This window comes from Monodon monoceros, unplaced genomic scaffold (genome assembly GCF_005190385.1).
Source record: "Monodon monoceros isolate NGI ecotype Baffin Bay Population unplaced genomic scaffold, NGI_Narwhal_1 Super_Scaffold_18, whole genome shotgun sequence".
NCBI lineage: Eukaryota > Metazoa > Chordata > Mammalia > Artiodactyla > Monodontidae > Monodon > Monodon monoceros.
In genome coordinates, this window is record NW_021703774.1 from 155370211 (window position 1) to 155386844 (window position 16634).

Sequence of the window (16634 nt, forward strand, 5' to 3'; positions counted from 1 at the left end):
GTAGCCTATCCAGACGCGCGGAGTCGCTTGCCGCGGGGTCGAAGCGCGCGCTCCTCCCCTGCCCCCACAAGGCCCGGAGCCGACTTCCTTCGATTGCGCGCGCGCGGGGTTGGTGAGAGTGCGCCTCTCGAGGTCACGTGAGAGGTTTAGTCCGCACGCTCTTGGGTGCAGCCATTTTCTTGAAGCTAGCGATCCCTTCAAAGTAGGACTTTAGATGAGGGGTCTAAAATGTTTTCGGGTCTAGTTGTCAACTCTGGGGGTGAGACTGCAAGAAAAGGCTTCTATCAGACCTCGAGATGTCTAATTTAAGTGTCCCTTGCTCCTAGGTCCTCCAATTTATTTGTTCCCTTAGTTCTTAGAAAGAACTATTGATGAAGCAAGCCCAGAAAATGAGGCCTTGGACTTTTAAAGATCTCCAAGCGGCGGGACCTAGGACGGAAGTCTTAGGGGATTAAGTAAGTCCTCGAGAATGGAGTCCTGGCCCTTTAAGGGTGTGTGTTAAGGGGCGGAGTCTAGGGCGGAAGTTGTAAGTCCGGGCCGAAGTCCGGCTGACGAAGGGCGGAAGTTGAGTTTGGGGCCCAAGCCGCAATCATGGCGCTGGAAAGGGAAGATGTTAGAGATTACAATTTGACTGAGAAGCAGAAGGCGATCAAGGCCAAGTATCCTCCAGTCAATCGGAAGTACGAGTGTGAGTAGGTGGCTCACTTCTCTCCTTGCCGGGGGCTTCCGGCTTCCTCTTCCATTTTGCCCCATAGGGTGGCTCAGGCATTCCCGTTTTGCCCTTTATTGTAGGCTTTTATGTACTTATCTGGGGAACGCTGAAGGCTAAAGCCTCCTGGTCTGAGAGTCGGGAAACCCGGGCTCCCAAATTTACAGCCTTTTGAACTTTTTCTGCATATGCCTAATTACATTTATCTTGTGGGAATTTTACTTCCGTATTAATTCTGAAGGTAACGTATTTTCAAGCGTTTGAGGGGTTGTCGCCCCCAAGTATCTCCCTCCAACTGTGGGATAGTTAGAGTGTGCCTAGGGTAGAGGACTCGGAAAGCTCTGAGTAGGGGACTTCTAAATTGGTGTCTTACCTGTATCGTGTTGTTAGCAAAAAGACCTGGTCTTGTCATTTTTAGCTTAGTGACTTTAGGCAAAAAAATCACATAACCTCTTTGCATTCAGTTCCTTCATGTGAGGGATAAATGAGATAATAATAAATGTGAAAGTATAGTGCAGACTCTGAAGTTCTACATAAACGTTAAGCTGCCGTCCCTAAAGGTGGATGTGGTTTGGGGAGCACAAATCTGGCTCTTATTTCCTTTCTTAAAGTTCTTTCATTGATTTCCCATTGTCCTCTGTATAGAGTCCAACTATTTACCATAGCATACTAGGCTCTGTACTTTCTGGACCCTGCATATCTCCCTAGCTCACTGTCTCTCACTTAATTTTTTAAAAATTACTTTTAATAGGTCATATATATGACTTAGAATTCAAAAAATACAACGGGTATGCAGCGAAAGTCTTTCTTTCAGCCCCGATCCCCAGCCCCTTAGTCTTGCTATCCAGATCGACCATCCTTAACATTTTCTTATGTGTACATGCAAAGGTGTATGTTTACTTAATTTACTTAACCAATTTCTAGTTGATGGACATTTATACTTATACTCGTTTGCCAATAAAAATAATGCAGCAGTGGATATACCTGTGCATCCATTGTTTGGCACATGTGCACGTGTATCTGTAGAATAAATTTCCAAAAGTTACATTGCTTTTTCAAAGGGTATCTGCATTTTATCAATGTTTTTTAAAATTGAAGTATAGTTGGTGTACAATGTTGTGTTAATTTCTGCTGTACAGCCAAGTGATCCAGTTATACATATATAGACATTCTTTTTGATATCTGCATTTTAAACTTCAACAATTATTGCCAAATTGCTTTCCATTGAGGTTGTGCCAGTTTATACCCTTGCTAGCATTGTGTGTGTGCCTTTTTTCTTTCCTTTTAAGAAGCCTGAATTCTTTTTTTTAATTCATTTTTAAACTTATTTTTACTTTTTAAAATTTATCTATTTTTTGGCTGCACTGTGCTGCGCGGTAGGTGCGGTCTTAGTTCCCCGACCAGGGAGTGAACCCGTGCCCCCTGCATTGGAAGCAGAGTCTTAACCACTGGACCACCAGGGAAGTCCCGACTGTGCCTCTTTTCTCACACTTTTACCAATTTACTGTGTTACCACACTTTTTGATCTTTTCCAGTCTGTTAAGTATCTTATACTAATTGCATTTTACTTATAAGTGAGGCTGAACGTATTTTAGTATGTTTGGAGTTATTTGTATTTACCTTCTGGAATGTGTATATTCATATTTTTAACCCATTTTTTCTATTGGATTGTTGGTCTTTTTTACTGTGCAGAAGTTTATTTTTATGTAGTGAAATTTGTTAACCCTTTTTATGGCTACTGGGATATCATACTTAAGAAGGCATTGCTCACTCTGGGACTGTAAATTAATTCTCCCATGTTTTCTTCTAGTACATTTGAAAATAAAACTTTTTTTTTTTTCTTAGGCCATACCACATGGCTTGTGGGATGTGGGATTTTAGTTCCCCGCCCAGGGATTGAACCTGGGCCCTTGGCAGTGAGAGCACAGAGTCCTAACCACTGGACTGCCAGGGAATTCCCCAAAATAAAACTTATATTTTAGTATAAGGTACATATAATAGAGTACACATGTTACAAATGAATTTTTGCAAACTGGATACACCTGTATAACTAGTAACCAGATCAAAAAACAGAATGTTACAGCATCCCTGAAGACCCTCTCATGCTCCTTTCTCCTCTCTCCGTATTTTTCCCATTAGCCTGACTACTAACACCATACATGAGCTTTGCATGTTTTTGTACATAATCTAAATGGAATCATGTAGTATGTATTCCTTTTGTGTTTGGCTTTTTTTGTCTCATATTTATGAGAACCGTATTTTTGCTAATAGTTATAGATTGTTCATGTTTCTAGTATTTATGGTTTTTAAAAAATATATATTTAAATTTTGAATACCTTAGGATTAGGGTAAGGTGGAAATTAAGTATCAATATCTGATAATTATTTTCCAGATGCTATAAAATCATTTATCAACAGTCTGTCTTTTCCCCTGTGATTGAAATATGACATCTTTATCGTATACAGAATTCCTCTAACTATATTTAGGTCTATAGCTGGACTTACTATTCTATTCCTTTGTTTTAGCTCTCTTTTTATGTGCCAGTGCCACATTTTAAATTATTGAGGCTTTATTGTATCTTTTAATATCTTCTAGGACAATCTCCCTCTCAGTACTTGCTCCTTTCCTACCATTCTTATTGTTTTTATTTTTTTCTCTATATGTAGATAAAAATCAGCTTGTGACGATCCATAAGAATTACTGTTGGTATCCCCTCCCCCCTTTTAATCATTTGTTTCATCTTCTCTCCATCCTGAGGCTACTTAGGGGCCCAACCCTGAATCACCTTATTAGCATAGACTCAAGTGTGGTCAGAAGGGACTCTTTATGAATAACACTGAGTGACACTCCTGTCACTCAGAAAATTCCCAGGATTTTAAGAGCTCTGTTCCAGGAACCAGGGACAAAGACCAAGTATATATTTTCATTATACCACAAAAACATTCAGTGAAAAGCAGCAATTAGGAATGAGAGAAAAGGGCCTCCTTGGTGGCACAGTGATTAAGAATCTGCCTGCCAATGCAGGGGACATGGGTTCGAGCCCTGGTCCAGGAAGATTCCACATGCTGTGGAGCAAGTAAGCCCATGCACCGCAACTACTGAGCCCATGCACTGCAACTACTGAGGCTGCGAGCCACAACTACTGAGCGCATGTGCCTCAACTACTGAAGCCCGCATGCCTAGAGCCCATGCTCTGCAACAAGAGAAGCCACCGCAATGAGAAGCCCATGCACTGCAACGAAGAGTAGCCCCCACTCGCCGAAACTAGAGAAAGCCCACATGCAGCAACAAACACCCAACGCAGCCAAAAAAATAAATAAATTTATTTAAAAAAAAAAGAATGAGAGAAAAAATAAACAATAGTGTATTTTTGAGAAATAGTTGAGAAAAGACCATTTGCTCAAAAATCCTGTTAACGTTTTGTTTGGGAATTCCCTGGCCATCCAGTGGTTAGGACTCGGTACTTTCACTGCCGGGCTGGGGTTCAATCCCTTTCCGGGGAGCTAAGATCCCACAAGCCTTGCAGTGAGGCAAAAAACCGAAAAAAAAAAAACATTTTTTATGTTATGCCTCATGATTACATCTATGGAGATGATGTAATCTGTTTCCTAAGAATTGAATCTTTGCATTCCAGGGATAAATCCCACTTGGTCATTCTGGATTCTACTTGCTGACATTTTGTACAGAATCTTGGCATTGATGTAATGTGAGATTAGTATGTTTCCTCCAGCTTCATTTCTTGCCACTGACTACCCCCAGATCTACCCCAAGCTCTCCCTGTAGCCCTGTTTTTCCTTTAAGACTCAGCTCAATTGTCATCTCATATATTCATTCAGCAACATTATTGAGCACCTGTTGTGTATCAGACACTGAGCGGAAACTGGGAATAAATGAGTGAGCAGATAGATAAAGATCATCCTTAGTCTCTTGGCACATAAAGTGTTAAGTCTTGTTTCCTTTGGGAATTCTTACCTGAACCTCTTAATCTAGCTTAGTTTATCTCTTATTCTCTCCTATAATAGAATTTTCAAAGTGGGTGGTTTCTAGAACCCTAGGTTTCCCCAGACTTTTTCAAAGGATCTGTGAAGTTAAAACTACTTTCTTAATAATACTAGATGTTACTTGCTCTTTTCACTGTGTTGATATTTGCACTCGTGGTGCAGAGGCAGTAATAGGTAAAAGTCCTGGCCCCTTGGCACAAATTGAGGCAGTGGCACCAAACTGTATTGGTAGCCATTGTATTATTTACCACTATGTACTTATAATTAAAAAAAGAAAAAGTCGTTTTTACTTAAAAATGTCCTTGATGACTTGGCAAGAACTATTAATTTTATTAAATATTAACCATTGAGTACATACCTTTTTAATATTCTGTGTAACAAAATGGGAAGTATGCATAGTGTTTCTGCTGCTTCTCAAAGTATTGATGCTTACCTTCAGGAAAAGAACTTCTGTGATTGTTTGTGAGATGCCTTTTTTCTCGGAACACTATTTTTTCTCAAAAGAATGACTGAAAGACATACTATTGTTATTCAGACTTGGGTATTTCCAATATCTTCTTGAAAATAAAGTAATCTGTCACATCAAGGAAAATAACAATATTTGTTGGTATATTGATAATGTATATTATATAATGATAAAATTCAAGCTTTCAAGTGAAATCAGAATTTTGGAAAACTTGTATCTGCCATCATGAGCTTCACGGTTTCCCAGTGCTTAAAGACTTTTCTGATGAGATTGGAGGTGATATTAACAAATAGATTTTTAAAAATTCTATAGAATGTGTCAACATCGATGAACTGATATTATCCCAAAAACCAATGCTTGATATTACACAATCAGGCAAAGATAAGATCTGTTCTAAGCACAAGATAGAGCAATGGATTTTAATGTTACAGAGTTCGAAAAATTCATTGTTAAAACCTCAGATTCTGCATTGCAACTAACCTTTAAAAAACCACCAGTTTCTAGTTTTGGTGAAGGAAGACTATATACAATTTTTTTTCCTTACTCCGGCTGTGCTGCCCATATGCATTTTTAAAATAAATTTATTTATTTATGTATTTATTTTTGGCTGCATTGGGTCTTCATTGCTGCGGGCAGGCTTTCTCTAGTTGCGGCGAGTGGAGGCTCTTCCTTGTTGTGGTGCGTGGATTTCTCATTGCAGTGGCTTCTCTTGCCGTGGAGCACGGGCTCTAGGCACACGGGCTTCAGTAGTTGTGGCTCGTAGACTCTAGAGAGCAGGCTCAGTAGTTGTGGCACACGGGCTTAGTTGCTTCACGGCATGTGGGATCTTCCTGGACCAGGGCTCGAACCCATGTCCTCTGGATTGGCAGGCGGATTCTTAACCACTGTGCCAGCAGGGAAGTCCACATTTTTTTTTAGCTCTTAAAGTACTCCTTTTTCCTCCTGCATATCTGTGAGATTGCAGCACACTGAAAAGCCAGACATTAAAAATACTTGCAGAAATGCTAAACAGCGCCACTCTTCTCACTACATTTTTTGAAAATGTAGTCATTTTTCATAAAAATATATAATTTATGTTAAATAAAATGAGCTTATTATTTGTATTTATTTATTTATTATTTTTGGCTGCATTGGGTCTTCGTTGCTGCTCTGGGGCTTTCTCTAGTTGTGGCGAGAGGGGGCTATTCTTTGTTGCAGCGCACGGGCTTCTCATTGCAGTGGCTTCTCTTGTTGCAGACCTTGGGCTCTAGGCACGCGGGCTTCAGTAGTTGCGGCACGTGGGCTCAGTAGTTGTGGTGCTTGGGGCTCTAGGTCGCACGGGCTTCAGTAGTTGTGGCGTGCATTGGCAGGTGGAATGTTAACCACTGCACCACCGGGGAAGTCCCTGGGCTTATTATTTTTAAGTGAATTAATACATACTTAAAAATTTTTTTCAGTTAAAATTTCTAGGTTAGTATCGCCAGATACAACCCATATAAACAAAAGCTCTTTGGGTCCTCAGTAATTTTTAAGAGAATAAAGGGTTCCTGAGACCAAAAAATTTGAGAACTACTGCCCTATAGCAATCTGTCATTGTCTCTTTAAACCGTCTTAAAAAATTGAGGTACAATTTACATGTTATAAAAGTGCTCACATCTTAAGTATAAAGTCCAATGAGTTTTGATAAACAAATGACATCTGTGTAACCAATACTCGAGTCAAGCTCTAGAACATTTCTTGTCACCCTAGAAAGTTCCCTTTGCTCCTTTCCAGTTAGTCCCCTAGCCCCTTACCTTGAGGCAAGCACTGCTCTGATGTCTATCACCACAGTTTACTTTTGTTTTAGAGTTTTGTATAAGTGGAATCACACAGTATAGATTCTTTTCTGTCTGGCTTCTTCACCCGGTATCAAACACAGCTAGATGTTAAAGTGGTGAATGGATTTTATTCAGTAACTACTGACAGCAGGGGAAAGAGGTGAGCTCCCTGACTCTTGTTAATGCATTGTATCAGTAGTTCATGCTTTTTTATTGCTGAGTAGTGTGGCATTGTATTCCTCAGTTTGTTTATCCTTTCTCTTGATGGATATGGGGTTTTTAATTTGGGGGAATAAAATTGCTGTGAACCTTCTATGTCCTTTTGTGGCCACATACTTTAATTTCTCTAGGGTTAATACCTGTTATTTTCTTTTAACTTGTTTGTCATCTCTGCTGATCATTGAGCCTCTTAATGCCTAAAATGTATTGAGTTCTCAGTAATATTCTGAGTAAATTAGAGATGAGCTTAAACCTTGAGTGTTACCAGAACAAGATGTGTTATGTAAACGGCACTAAACTGGGAGTCAGAAAATCTCAATTCTAGTCCCAACTCTAATCAGCAGTGTAGTCCTAAACAAGTCGCACAATCTCTCTGGATTTCAGGTTTCTTCTTGTAATTGAAGGAATTCTGTTAAATGAACTCTAAGACTTCGTTATAGCCTGAATATTCTATGATTCTGAGCAGGAAGAATTGATGGAAGTCAGGTAAGAGTGAAGGATAGACTCTAAAATCATTTGTTTTTTAATTAGTTAATTTTTTAAAATTTGGCTGCCCTGGGTCTTCATTGTGGCACTTGGGCTTCTCTAGTTGTGGTGCGTGGGCTTAGTTGCCCTTTGGCATGTGGGATCTTAGTTCCCTGACCAGGGATCAAACTCACATCCCTTGCCTTGGAAGGCAGATTCTTAAGTAGTGGACCACCAGGGAAGTCCTGACTTTGAAATCTTGAGATAACAGATCCAATGGGAACTTGCTGTAGTAGCAGTTGTTATTTCCTAGTGTTGCTGTGAGAATATCAGGAAAAAGCTCATAATACATATTGTAGAGTTTACTTTCCAAAACAGTTTTATTGGTCAAGGATATCATTGAGGAGTCCTTCAAATGAAAGAAATCAACAAATATAAAACTTGGCTCTTGTTAAAAATAAAAAACTGTTTTGTCTGGGATTTGGCTAGCTGTTCATGAAAAGGTGAAGTGAAATCTGGAATTTTATATCTTTGATGATGTAGTTTCTAGAATTTTGGTTATTCACACAAGTAGATATTTAGAAAAGATACTGATTTGTTTTGTTGAGGAAAAGTAACTAATGGCAGAGAATGGCATTTGTTTATTGAAGAACTATGATGTATTAGACACTTTTTAGATCACCTAGAAGACCGTGGCTTTGATGCCTTCCAGAAATTGTCATTCATTTAAATATAAATCTAGGCTTTTAAAAAAATAACCCTTTAGCATCAATATGCTAATATTATGGAAGTATTAATTCTTTTATTTAATATTAGTTCATTTAATATTAACAGAATAATAACTGTGAATGCTTAGAAGAAATTTTTAAAAATAAAAAATAACCCTTAACAGAACAATCAACTTTTGTGTAAATGGTTAGTGAAAGGTGTGTGGCCAGCCCACATTTTCTTGCTGTTCAAGGATTATGTTCTTAGTAATGATCTAGAGTTATTTTCTTGTGATTTGCAAGTCAGGTTTAGTTACTTATAAGTGTTTTTTCCTCTCTCCCTCAGATTTGGATCATACAGCTGATGTCCAGTGAGTATAGCTAGAGTTTATGCCTTTGCAACCACGTGCTTAACATAGGAAGGCTGATGTTTTAATCTTGATGTCCCGAGTTTTAATTTTTCTCCTCGTCTTTTGGTTCCTTTAGGACATGGAAATGATGGTTTAAAAGCACCTGGTTTCAGTGTCATTAAACTGATTGAGACTTTTGGTTTTGTATTTATCATGTTAATTTTATTTTGACTTTCCTGACAAGTTTTCTGCTTTGCAGTGGATTATATTACACAGGGCATGAATGTATTTCTTTAGGTTACACGCATGGGGAGATACTCTGGAGGAAGCATTTGAGCAATGTGCAATGGCCATGTTTGGTTATATGACAGATACTGGGACAGTGGAGCCCCTCCAAGCAACAGAAGTAGAAATCCAAGGTAACCAATTTATTCACAAGGAAGAAATTGTTATAGATGTTCAGTATTCTATGTAAATTCAGTATATGCTCACAGTAAGAACAACAAAATTGATTATGAGCTTGTTCTTTCAACTAGCCTAAGAAATTCATTGCGCTGTTAAATTCAAACCAGTTTTTTAGAGACAAGAGTTATTAAACATGATACTGTCATGGTTCTTTTTGATCCTGTGTAGGAGATGACTTACAATCTCTTCTGTTTCACTTTTTGAATGAATGGCTTTATAAATTCAGTGCTGATGAATTCTTCATAGCCCGGGTAAGCAATAGTTTTTCTTTTTTACTGAGCAAATGCGTTCTTACCCATATTTTATAATAAGACTAGTGATTTAAAATAGAACATGTGATGCAAAACCAAGCCATACAGATGATGATTTGCAGAAATTATAATAACCATAGGCTCTTCTTGGATAACCCGAGTTTGCTTATGTATGTGCATTTTGTATTTAGATCTCTTATTATATACTTGTCACTCATCAGGATTGTGTGACAAGAACACACCTATTGTTGCCACTGTCTCTGCACATTTTATGTCTCCCAAGTTTGAACTGTATTTATGTCCGTCCATATGTTCTTTTTGTCCCATTTGTAATTTGGCAGTTCTACCATGTTGGCCTAAGTTTAAAAATTGATGCTTTTAGTTTTCCTTAATGTGAAAAAGGAAAAGCCAAATGGAGTTTACTTGTTGCCACCAACCTCCAGAGGGAACACCTCTCCAACCTCATTGTCATCTAACACACATGGCCTTCCTTGCTTCCGTAATTCCCCCATTCTCTCCCTTACCAGCTCCACTACATATATTCTTCCAACTGGGTCATTCGTCCTACAGAACTGGGTCATTCGTCCTACAATATTATATAAAAATAGGCTGAGAGTTTTGTCAACTCTAAATAAATAAAACTGAAAAAAATCCAGAGTGATTGAAACCCTAGGTCATCCTCCTCTATGTATCTTACAGAAAAATTCTTTTGACTCATATTTTTAGATTGTACATTTTTAAGAATATGTCCCTTGAATATGTAAGAAAAAACTATTTCCTTGAAATATATAGTTTGTTATTCTGTTTTAGTTAACATTTTAGTTTTCTTTGCTTCAGAGAAGTTTTATGCTATTATCTTGAAAAGATGATAACCTAGACATGTTTTAGGAGCTGGTCTGTTATGAGCATATATTAAAATTAAAAGAAATTTTTTTCTTCTTTAGGAAGTAAAAGTACTTAATATTGATCAAAGAAATTTCAAATTACGGTCAATTGGGTAAGTTTTGAAAACCTTTTAAGTAGCGGGTCATGAAAGATGTTAAGTTATTCTTCAGTGAACTCAGTGGGCAGGAAGACAAATAGCAATGTTAAGTCAGAAGACCAGTTGCATCCCAGTAGGGCTTTGCAGGTTAAGCTTCTTGAGATACCTAGGAGCCAGGGTTCACCTCAGGTTTGGTGGACCAGAAACTTGTCAGAACAAAGTTGATGTGTGTTATTAAACAGGATTCCCAATTTGTTGATTTTTAGCACAAAAAATATATCATTGGTAGAGGGCACAGATATTTGCATAAAGCTTAGCTTGGTGATGATAAATGCTGATGCATCCTTTCTTATAGATCCTCACACCTGGACTCCATTTCCTTCTATTAACAAGTTATACACTTCCAGAGTTTGCAAACACTTGATTATGGCACTTTGATTGGATTTGGTGTTTTCCGAGTTTCTTCAGTCATTTAATGATATCTTTTAGGTGTTTTTTTTTTTTTTTAACAAGTCTCTGTTTATTCATACTTAGATATAGGTTATTTTTACTCTTTTATTTTTGTGTACAGATTTACTTAACAATCACGGTTTCTAGGACAGGTTCAGGTAACTAAAAAGCCTTTATAAATAGTTTATATTCTCTAGACCCAAGGTATGCTGCAAGCCCAATCTGGAGCAAAATGGGAAATAACATCTTTCTAAAGACAGGCTTAGAAATCCTAATCTAGTAATTTAAGATGTTTCCTTTCTCGGGTAGCAGGGCTGAGTTATATCTTGCTGCTAGGCCACCATTCACAGGGATAGCCAAGAAAACAGGGTACAGACCACCAAAAACAAGACCAACCAATTCACCTCGTGTGAAGGTACAGGTTTCACAATGCAAATCACCTGTATTCAAAGGTAAACTTACAAAATCTTTGTAAGATACGTGTGCCGTCAAAAATGGGATCTCTGCCATTGCTAAGCCAGCAGGTATATGAGCCTGTGTCACATGTAAGATTCGTCGAACAAGACTATCTGCTATTAGGCCATAGAGGGCAGCGTTAAGTCCAACGTATGTTGATCCATTTTCAAGCGGATTCCTTTCTGTTTTGGAATTTGGTTAATTTTTCTGGTTGTGATATCAATTAAGTTCTCCTTGACAGTATCATCTGGTTCATGATTTTCCATCTTGAGCCTTACACTTTCCTCCCAGCACTCACTGCCTCCTCTGGTCTTATTCAGCCACGTGAGGGCTCACTCCAACCCTTACGCAGCTCTTTTAGGTTATTTTTATATAGAGCTTATCTTTTCTATTTTATGTTGAATTTTTTTAGTTTCTTTTTGTAAAGTGAGAGCTTTTATTATCTCCTCCTCCCTTTTTTTAATGGGTAAGAAAACAGGGTTGTCCAAGGGTACTTAGCTAATAAATAGTTGAACAGAATTTTAAAACTTTGCTCTTTCTACTACTGCTACTGCTTCTGCTACTGTGATCTTCAGCCACATGTGTTGAAGGGAGAGAGGATGTTCATCCCAGGTTCCAGGGCAGTACCTTTCTAGGGCCTTCCATGTACACACCATGGACATTTTTTGAAAAGTTATAAAATACAAACCAAGTTCAGACTGTATTACAGAATCTAGTATTTTGCCTTTATGGTGTTCAGACGTGCTTTCTCCAGTGGAAGATATTAATTAGTTCTGTAGTCCTGAGTACAGTGAAAATTTTGAACATGCTACTCTGTTGTGAACCAATGTTCATTAAACAATGTTTATTGAGAATCTACCTATATACATTATACTAGGACACTTTTTTTTTTTAAGAGCAACTATCAGCCTTCTTGAAATGGCTATTGTACACATAAGTCCCTCAACAGCCGTATCTGCTAACAATCAAATTGAAATTTATAGCTCCCTTCCCCCTCCATCTCTTTTGGCTTTCTAGTATCTAAACCACATTTATAAGGCTTATTTTAAAATGTGGAAAGAGAGAATAAATGTTAAATCCTGGAAATCTTAATCGTGTTTCACTTTTCCTTCTCAAGGTGGGGAGAAGAATTCTCATTGTCCAAGCACCCTCAGGTATGTTTTTAAATCCAGCCATTAGAAACATTTTATACTACCTTACCATAAAGTCAGTAAATGTGACAGTTAACTAGTTCTAATAAGTTGGTGTAAAGTCCTAAATTTTTCTCAGACTAATATGACCTGTCGGGACATATTATGTTAAAACACTGATTTCACACAGCTGATTTGGAGGATTAGGAATCAGCACTTGGGTCATAGGGTCAGGTTTGTTACAGAGTTGTGGGGTGTAAAAATCCCTTTGCCTTATCGAGTTTTGATGTCCTCCCCCGTAATGAAGGTGTTGGACTAGATGTTCTCTAAAGTGTCTTCTGCCTTTTGTGCTTCTCCAGATTCAGTATTTGCCAGCATGTATGGCTTCGCTCTATACGAGTCAAATCTGTTGGAATAGGGGTAGGCAATTTTTTTCCTAATGTTTTGTGCTTTGTGGGCAGAGAATGATGGAAGAGCAACTATTCAACTCTTCTCTTATATATAGCACTAAACAGCCAAGGACAACACATTAATGAATGAATGTGGATGTGTTCCAGTAAAACTTTTTTTAAACATTTCCTCCACTACTATTTAGAAATGTAAAAACCATTCTTAGTTCGTGGGGCTGTACAACAATAGGTGGCAGGCCGGATTTGGCCTTCAATTTGTAGTTCACTGACTCCTGTGTTTAGGCCAAGGAGACCTAAGTTAGTTGGAGGTGACTGGAAAATCCTGTTCGCTTCCGGTAGCTGCAATAGAATTTCTTCAACCACAGTGCAATAAAATGAAGCCTGGGAGGGAGCCTCGGGGAAGAGAAGCATAAAAAGAACAGAAGCCAGTAGAGAGGGAGCATGTGGACTGAAAACAAATTATTTTTATAATACAAATGACAGTGGCATTTTCTTTTGAGTATGTTATATTTGAGATACCTATTAGACATCTAAACGGAGATGTTGGATAATAGGCATTTGACTGCCATTCAGAGAAGGGAATAGGCCGAGTTCCCAGGGCCCAGGTTCAACTGTATGGAAGAAGCCTTAAGAGGGAGCCCTGACCCAAACAGTAGGAAAGCTTTGTGTTCTTGGATTCAACCCATCTGATAAATGAAAAAGCTGATGCCCAGAGAGGTCAGACAGCTTCTGTATCCAGTTGCAAACAAAGCCAGGACTATAATATGCTTCGTCTCCTAACTCAATGATTTTTCTGCTGTACACATTTGCCTCTCATTTTTACTGGATCAGTGGATAATACTATACTAATTTGATAACTAATTGTTTCGTCTGAGTTTTTCAGAGCAATATTAGAATTTTGACTTTCTGCCAGTCGTTGCTAGAGTTAATGATTCTGATTTTGATGTCCTTTTTCTTCCTGTTTTTTCTTTAACCCCAACTTCAGGGAACTGAAGTCAAGGCAATAACGTATTCAGCAATGCAGGTCTATAATGAAGAGAAGCCAGAAGTTTTTGTGATCCTTGACATTTAAGACACACACAAAAAAGAGCCTCCCTATGAAGAACTGTTTTTTCTCTTCCTTTTGAGAAGATACCATGATACCATGATATAAATTCTACAGTATCTTAATATATGGAGATTTGCAGAACAGAAATTTTTAAATTAAAATGTGACTTACAGAAATGGAAAATCTAGGTACAGCCTTGGTCTGTGTTATCCAAATATTCAAAGTTAAAAGAAACCTTTAGGTGGCAAGTATGGTATCTCATTTGTTAATTCCCTGCTGTAGCAGCAGGTGCCTTACACCCTTCCCATGGAATGCCAGCCCTCCAGCCTGGTCCCAGAAAGGATCATTGATCTAAGAGCAGCCTGAGAGACTCTGAAGCCCCCATGCCCTTACTGAATGCAGCTTGGAAAAAAAAAGAAATTTGAGGAATCCTACAACCAGGATTTTGCTTTTCTTCCAAATTGGTTAACACATATATTTTCTATACGTACATGAAAAGAGGTCGTTTTAGATTGCTGTGGGAAAGAGCCATCCTGTATTCCAGTTGGTTTTCTCAGATGAAACAATTATAGTTGAACAATTGGAAGGCTTCTCTAGAAAGAGCCCTGATTTACTGTTCTCACTTTTTTCTAAGCACTGAAGTATTGACACTTTCCTGTTTTCCCATAAGAAAAATTTGATGCATGTACAAATGGGCCCTTCTTTCTAACATATAGTTTTATATTAAAGCCATTATATTTAGAGAAGAAAAGGAGACTTTTTAAAAATGTCTTTGGTTTTTAAAAATTACCTAAGCTTTTCATTCCTAAGGAGACAGGAGGCCAGGAAAACAACTTTAAAATGATCTGAACTTTTCAAAGTAGATAACCTTTGAAAACATGAGGCTGCTTTCATTTGATTTGCAGCATTATTCCATTTTCTATTCATTGATTGAGGTATTCTTCCTTGTGATGCAAGAGTTTGCAAAGTTGCTATTTATTCACACATATGTGAAAAAAGATTGCCACTGGGTGCTGCCAAATATCATTATAGTGTGCTGAACTTGACCTAAAAGGAAGAGATTGTGAGCTTTCTAACTGTTCTCTTGGAGCACCACATTATTTTTACTCTGGGGATTTTTTGGGCTGCGCCACACGACATGTGTGATCTTATTTCCCTAAACAAGGATCGAACCCGTGCCGCCTGTCTTGGAAGCTCGGAGTCCTATCCACTGGACCGCCAGGGAAGTCCCTCTCTGGGAATTTAACAGAAAGTAGCGGGGGGTAATGACAAGGGCAAGAGCCTGTGAGGTTTTTTTTGTTTGTTTTTTGTTTTTGCGGTACGCGGGCCTCTCCCGTTGCGGAGCACAGGCTCCAGACGCGCAGGCTCAGCGGCCATGGCTCACGGGCCCAGCCGCTTCTCGGCATGTGGGGATCTTCCCGGACGGGGGCACGAACCCGCGTCCCCTGCATCAGCAGGCGGACTCTCAACCACTGCGCCACCCGGGAAGCCTGAGCCTGTGGTTTTAATAGTAGCTCTTCAAATGGATACACAGCAGGATCTCTGAGGTAGCACTCCTTTACCTTCTTTATTCTCAGGCATATTTTATAATGTAAATTGTGGACCTCCAAGCAAAACAATGTCTAGAAGAATCTCTTTACCTTTTGTTAGGATGAATTTCCAGCCTGAGATGGGGCTCTTTCTTTCGACTCCTTTACACATCATGGGCTACTTGGGGGGGTTGATTGTGCAAGTGAACAATGGGATACTGTGAGGGGAATGGGAGAGCTGAAGCCAAAGTAAGAAGAGCTCTTGGGATGTATTAAGCCAAGTAGGGTACACATTTGACTTGGTGGGGTGGGGGGAAAGCATAGCCATATCTCTTAACCACCAGAGCTGTATAATGGGGCTCAATAAAAACAAGGCAGATGTAATTATGCAATACAAATTATATTTTCTTATTTTTAATAAATTTATAACATTACAATTTCAGGTAAATTTTAAAATTTAGTTTGTGTTTTAAAATATGCCAAAACAAAGATACTGAATAGAAGGAAAATGAGTATGTTACCCTTTATACGTGAAGTGTTGGCATTCTTGATCCATCAGTAGCAGCACACGTTTTATTTATTTTTAGTTTATTTATTGAGATGGTTGCACCGTGCTCTCACCAGATTCTTCTGCCAGTTTCAAGTATGTGTCTTCCCCTAAGGAACAGATTTCCCCCATTGCAGAGCTAATTCTCCTTCCCCATAACGTACCCACCCATCTTCACTTCTGTCTTACTTCTGGGCTGCCGTTCTCATTTCTGAAAATGTCGGGAAGCAAATCCGCTGCCCAAGGAGTCAGGCAGGTAATGGGAGGGCTGCAGGTGTTGAACTGAGGGTTTACGCAGGGGCCAAGCGGGCAGCTGCCTCTCAGCTCCAGCCCTCATTTCTAATGGGAATACAAGCCTAGGGTGGCAGTTTTTCATAAAACCCCAGAGAGTGGGATTTTTATGTAAAACCTCCCAAGTTTTTGGAAAGAAACCCAAACCACTGTGGGTCATCACAATGAAGTACAGACAGGTTGTGTGTGGGCAGAATCTGGTCCACAGGTTGCTAGTCTGCAGCTGCGTTTTAAAACCGAGCTCAGGGAATTCCCTGGCAGTCCAGTGGTTACAACTTGGTGCTTTCACTGCTGTGGGCCTGGGTTCAATCCCTGGTAGGGAAACTAAGATCCCACAAGCCTCGCAGAGTGGCCAAAAATAA

General features: G+C 39.0%; 1 protein-coding gene and 1 pseudogene across 7 annotated transcripts; one reads left to right on the forward strand and one right to left on the reverse strand.

The window, feature by feature from the left end:
- The first annotated feature begins 205 nt into the window (after positions 1–205).
- ZBTB8OS (zinc finger and BTB domain containing 8 opposite strand) lies at positions 206–14088 on the forward strand. Of its 7 annotated transcripts, none has more exons than XM_029228901.1 (7): positions 206–455; positions 8710–8734; positions 9011–9132; positions 9347–9429; positions 10374–10426; positions 12435–12471; positions 13843–14088. In XM_029228901.1, exons 3-7 carry the CDS (start codon positions 9060–9062, stop codon positions 13927–13929), a joined length of 333 nt encoding a protein of 110 aa, XP_029084734.1. In that variant the 5' UTR covers positions 206–455; positions 8710–8734; positions 9011–9059; the 3' UTR covers positions 13930–14088. The 7 variants fall into 7 exon arrangements, with proteins under 7 accessions (XP_029084734.1, XP_029084737.1, XP_029084733.1 ...); XM_029228899.1 differs by lacking the exon at positions 206–455 and adding an exon at positions 473–688; XM_029228902.1 differs by lacking the exon at positions 206–455 and adding an exon at positions 7630–7677.
- Positions 10961–11583, reverse strand: LOC114898812 (annotated as a pseudogene).
- Positions 14089–16634: the final 2546 nt, after the last annotated feature.